At 36.5% G+C, this 5,779-nt stretch overlaps 1 protein-coding gene across 2 annotated transcripts; it reads right to left on the bottom strand.

Annotated features, from left to right (window-relative positions):
* Positions 1-740: 740 nt before the first annotated feature.
* On the bottom strand, positions 741-4,845 carry LOC125469387 (serine/threonine-protein phosphatase PP1-like). 2 transcript variants are annotated; one of them, XR_007251705.1, is made up of 5 exons: positions 4,488-4,845; positions 2,475-3,034; positions 1,591-1,797; positions 1,226-1,294; positions 741-1,121 (listed from the first exon to the last, which is right to left on the bottom strand). XR_007251705.1 is itself a non-coding variant. In XM_048566665.1 (4 exons), exons 1-4 carry the CDS (start codon positions 4,663-4,665, stop codon positions 1,110-1,112), a joined length of 957 nt encoding a protein of 318 aa, XP_048422622.1. In that variant the 5' UTR covers positions 4,666-4,845; the 3' UTR covers positions 741-1,109. The 2 variants fall into 2 exon arrangements, 1 of the variants encoding a protein (XP_048422622.1); XM_048566665.1 differs by lacking the exon at positions 1,226-1,294.
* Between the last annotated feature and the right edge of the window lie 934 nt (positions 4,846-5,779).

Below are 5,779 nucleotides of genomic sequence, written 5' to 3' on the forward strand. Positions count from 1 at the left end.
GTCATTTCAATTTCCGTCATTTTTAAATTCCTTAGTAATCTTAAATTTCTTCATCCAAACATGATGTAAGAGCTTGTTTCTTCAATGATTTCTTGCGTTGGTCAAGATACTACGAAACCATATGTAGTCGTCTCGTGATCCTTTCTTTTAATTCAAACATAAAAATAAAAGAAAATTGGCAGGAACCTAAGATCTTGTTTCTTTTGATCATGTTCTTCGTAACGTTAACCTTCAATCTTCTAATGTACGCATCAAACCGATTGCATATCGGCAACATCGCTCTGTAAAGTTGGCTTCTTCAAAATCTAGAAAATCTGAAGTTTCTGGAGCTAGAGGGCAAATACGACATTTTCTCGAACGCACCTGTTGAAGGGTAGTTGAAAGGATGCGATTTTGCACTTGTATTTTTCTATCCTCTATAGTTTGAATAAATTAAAAAACCCATCCAAACTTCACATTCATTCATTCACAATTCATTGCATAAGAAAACCTTTGCAACACTTTGAACAAACGTTTCTCATTCTTCATTGAGGTTACACGAAAAACCGAACAAGAAGTCCAAATCCGATCAACGACTTCATGATTTTCAATAACCACACTCCTATTGTAAAGGTGCGTTTGTTGCACCAGACTATCTCGGAATAACCACACTTCTACTATAATAAAGGTTCACTGCCACGAGACGTCCCAATCAAATAATGCAATGTCATGTAGTGAGAAACTTACACAGAGCACCAAAATGATGGTAAAGGAGAGCAACACACTCCCGGCTGAACTACCGGGAAATGGTAAAGTCAATTGCAAGCAACAGAAAATTTAGGTTTTTCCATGAAACAATAACTTCTACAATTCAACACAATGGAGCCGAAATTTCAATTATACAGATGGTTTCATTTCTCTTTTTTTTTGGGAAAAAAAAAGGTGCACTAATTCAGATACACTAATGGGTCTTTTGCCACTGTAGAAGTGAATTTTCAGCTTCATACTTCCGTACGGCACAAAAGAAGGCAGAGGTGAATAATTAAACCTTGCAGTCGAGAGAAAGCCAAACAGCACAGGATGATCCAGAAGGAGTTCTCAGAAGTTACAAGTAAAGCTTCTGCAATCGTTCATCCCTTACCCTGCGAGAGAGAAAAGTATGCAGTTAAACATCGTTGGTTTCAGAGAAAACACAGTTGATAAACTTGGATAAACTCCAAGGTCACCGATCGATGAATTAACTTACAGATTTCCCCATAACAACTAATTCACATCGCCAATTACTTTAGGCTTCCATTCAGTACTATTTGACCTACTGTAAGTATCCAAGGATGCCAGGTAAGATACTTCTTACATTTGATTCATCAAAGCTTCGTAACTATTAATACAATCATGATTAAAAACTTAGGGAATGATAACCACACACCCTTTTTCTTCCCGTACATACCCGTCTAATTCTGTCCATTGCTTCTGTTTAATTTATTCAATCCGTATGCCAGAAACAAAGAGAGGCACATAGGAAGAGAAAAATGGTGTGGCTATTCCCAAAACTTATAGCAATTTTTCCCCTATTGCTTTTTGGAAGTAATTCCTATTTCTAAATTTCTGTACCTTGTGAGGAGGAGTTCCTGGTCTTAACATGTTTATCCCAAGCTTTCCCTTCTTCTCAGATGCTTTCAAAATCTGGAAGGAACATGTCAATGTATCATCTACACTCATCATGGCACCAGCATTATCAAACTCCCCACAGTAATTTGGAGCTGAAAATATGGTTACCAGCTTCCTTTTTCCAAAAAACTCATATCCATCTTCCACAACCTGATAAATGAAACCCAAGAAATTTTATAAGAAATGGACAAACATTGAGAGACTCTACTAATAAAATTCAGTTTGCATCTCAGACCAGGCAAAAACATGTTCACAACTAATCATATAAAGAATTTCACTCCAGCATCAATTGAAAGAGAGTATCCAATCAATTAAATGAGTACGTGGCGGAACAGGTGAAACACAAGAAGTCCTCCTGTGAATAAATTTTTCAAGTGTGCAGCTATTTATTGAAAAATTTATACATGCGCCCAGAATCTCAACACGGCACATGGCATACTAGCATTCGATACCAATGCACCATTAGGGTAACAACCCAATGGACATGCCACAATGACAATGTAGATGATGAGTAGTGGAATGAATATGACAAGGAGTGGAAATCGACCCATAAAAACAGATAAATCATGCAAACACGCACATAATCTCTAATTATAACTTACTCCGTGTGCTTTTACATGTTCACCAAATTCGAAAGATGAAATTTTAAATAAAGTTACTTCAAAATTATCATCCATATTACTGTCATGACAAGTTTAACAGTACAATAAAAGTGATTATTTGAAGATGCATCACATGAGGCCAAATTTTTAAGTTCCCAGACTTTGTGTATACTTGAGCAGTATAAAAAAGAAAAAACAAAAAGAGAGAAAATAACTTCATAGCACCTGATGAGCACGGCAAATAAGATCTAGGTCATGTTTCTGGAGAAATTCAGCAACCATGTCAGCCCCAAATGTATATGACACGCCACGATCATTCTCTCCCCAACCTTCAACATCTTTATCAGGATCAGCCCATAATAGATCACAGAGAAGGCCCTGATCTGGCACATCCGCTGGCCGTGCAATATTCCTAATCTGATCTAAGTGTTTCAAATCAGGAGATAGACCGCCATGCATGCAAAGGATCTTCTCATCAATAAGAGCAGCAACAGGAAGACAGTTGAAGCAGTCAGTAAATGTCTTCCATATACGAACATTAAATCTTTTCTTGCACTCATCATAGAATCCATAGATCCGGTTGATGGAAGCGCATTCATGGTTGCCTCTGAGGAGAAAGAAGTTCTCCTTGTATTTGATCTTGTATGCAAGGAGAAGGCATATTGTCTCTATGCTCTGCTTACCACGATCAACATAGTCTCCTAGGAATAAATAATTGGCTTGCGGTGGGTACCCACCATACTCAAACAGTCGCAAAAGATCTGAAAACTGACCGTGAACATCTCCTGTGAAACAAAGAGGGAAGATGAGCATTGTCATCTTAGTAATCAACAGAAATTTCACATGTTTTTAATTTAGGAAACCATTATAAAAAAATAAAATAAAAACTAATATACATCTTCATTGTAGATTCAATTCGAAATTGGTCTTTGATATTTATTTAAAACAAGATCCTTTCACCGTGATCGACAGAAACGGATTTGCTTCCATTTCATAAAGACAAGAGTGAAGATGAGAATGCAAACCAAATAAAGATTGGTGGTCATGAGTATAAAATTACTTAACAACTGAAATTCCTTAGAAGTCACGGTGCTAAATGGTGGAAAGTGAAAGGAACCTAATAAACAAAAAAGTGGAGTCCAAAAGCTATGCCTGCCCTCCGCATCGAATAAATAGAAGCTATATGTGCTATTTTGTGCGCTATAACAATTCGAGTGAGACGTAACACTACAAGACTGGCATACTACAAAAACACAAGAAAATTTAACCGACATTCAAGTTGTATATGCCAGTGTAATAAATGAGGATCAAATATAACGGCTAATGCATGGTAACATCAACTTTCGACATTTACCCGCGGGGTTGGGGGAGGGGGGGGCATCAAATTTTGACTACATTCATGGGTCAATCTCCACCTCAAAAAAGGGTACTCTCATTCGTCACAATGACGAACTTCAATGGCTATCCACCAAATCCAACTTCAGAGAATGCCTACTTACACAAAGCACACATGGAACTAGAGACGCAAAAATTGATGCCTGTCTAATGTAAAAGTAGTAAAAAAGCACAATACAGCCACATCATAGACACTAGTCCTGGATGACCTAAGAACTATTCTTCAGAGTAAGAAGCCTATTTAACGCACCAACAGGCAACCACGCCAAAACAAAAGACAAAGGACAAGCTAATGAATTACTGAAAGGCTCATACAAAACCTCATACTGCAATGCTCAAAAGTTGTCACATAACCCTGCCAAAGTCGCAAAAATTTCTAATGAAAAGCTACATTAAATCCTCTGACCATCAACTTTACTTCACAAGAAAAAACCAGTAATAATCCAAAATGTGCTAAATCACTTTCCACTTTGCAATATATATATAACATATATATGTATATATGAAATTTCACCCATACAGCTAACAGATTAATACATATGGATATAGTAACCCTTTTACTGGTAATTGACCCTTCTGCTCTAATCAAATGAACCATAACCTGAAAAAATAAACTCATTTTCTTTCCAACAAATTACACAAACCAGACATACAAAATTCCAATTTCCAACCATCAAACCCTTTTTATATTTGCAAATTACCCACATTACTCTTTCACACAACCAAGTCCAAATTCAACACATAAACATGCAAACAAAGTCAAAGAAGCAACTTTTCAATTCATCCGAAACGAAAAACCAAAACTTTCAATCCACAAATCAATTAAAAACCCTAGTCCTTTACCACAAATCTTAATTGGAGCTTCAAGCTCCAGAAGATTCGGCTGACTAAGAAAGATTTCCTTGGAGGCAGAGCAAAGCTGCCGTATTTCAGCTTCCGTCAGTTGCACCTGTTTGGTGGTCCGGCCATTCTTCGCAGCCACAAGCTTTCGTATAAGATCGTCAACAATACTCTCGTCCATCACAGCAAGTCTTCTCTACCCACCCACAAATCGCACCCAGAAAAAAAAAACCCAATAAAGCAAACGGACCCAGAATACCAAAACCCTAGCTCTCGGGTGAGGTGAAAAATGAGGGGAGATCCGAGAGAGAGAATCAGAAGAACAAGAAGAGTGTCGAAATCACAAGGAGAGATATTGGGAAATAATATCTAGGGATTTACATGTTGGAGAAGATGTGGTGGAGGTGTGCGTGGCGGCCATTTTCGGCTGGTAAAATGACGCAGAGAGGTGAGAGAGAGAGAGAGAGGAGAGAGTTGAGAAGTAAGTCCGAGTTGGGGTTTGGGGGAGGACATGGCGGGTATTTTATTATTATTTTATTTTTGCATAGTTTGGTGGGTTTTTGAAATCATACATCTATTTTTTATTTTATTTTATTTTATTAAACGATATATCTTTATTTTATTAAACAATATATTTTGTTGGATTAAATTAGACGTTAGATTAATCACTGACGAGATTCGAACTCGCACTGTTATATAAGAACTCAACTGCTTTCCACTACTATAGTAAATGCCACTTGCCTATTTTATTTTTTCATACCAGTGATATTTGAGAAGTGTCTAAAAATTTTGACCATTAGATTCCTATTCATTGCATCCTTAAAAACGCAAATTTAATGATCTGTGTGTACCATTGCGAGTCATAAAGAAATCAAAATTCAAGAATGTGGTGTGTTATGATAAGTATTTTTAACCACTTCTAATGTGATGCCATAAATTATGTAGAAAGATTATTATCTTTATGAATTGTGATTTGGTTACAATTATGAGACTCGAATTCGTAATGCCAAGAATTTTTTGTTTCCTATATTTCGATCTTATTTGAATTTTCTTGCTAATTATGATCTAGAGAATTAACTCAACAAAGTGGTATATTCGATTTTTCACCCGCTATATATGCAATTTTCGTAAATATTTACACTACTAAATATGTGAAGAAATATGTCACATGGCTGGAATTAGTAAGACATTCGATTTCCGATTACGTTATCCTGATATTTGCGTGACATGCTAATGTAATTTCCTTTTATAAAATGATGCGTGCACATTGAATAATAATGACTCGTATTTCAAAT

The sequence above is a fragment of a genome, unplaced genomic scaffold (genome assembly GCF_019419815.1).
Source record: "Pyrus x bretschneideri cultivar Hongxiangsu unplaced genomic scaffold, Pyrus_bretschneideri_v1 Contig42, whole genome shotgun sequence".
NCBI classification, from domain to species: Eukaryota; Viridiplantae; Streptophyta; class Magnoliopsida; order Rosales; family Rosaceae; genus Pyrus; species Pyrus x bretschneideri.

Excerpts from the sequence above, each read along its gene's own strand:
- LOC125469387 (XM_048566665.1), bottom strand. The coding sequence starts at position 4,665 with ATGGACGAGAGTATTGTTGACGATCTTATACGAAAGCTTGTGGCTGCG. Across the intron at positions 3,035-4,487 it reads AGCTCCAATTAAGATTTGTG|GAGATGTTCACGGTCAGTTT; the intron begins GTAAAGGACTAG and ends TTTGTTTCACAG. Across the intron at positions 1,798-2,474 it reads TTATTTGCCGTGCTCATCAG|GTTGTGGAAGATGGATATGA; the intron begins GTGCTATGAAGT and ends TTCATTTATCAG.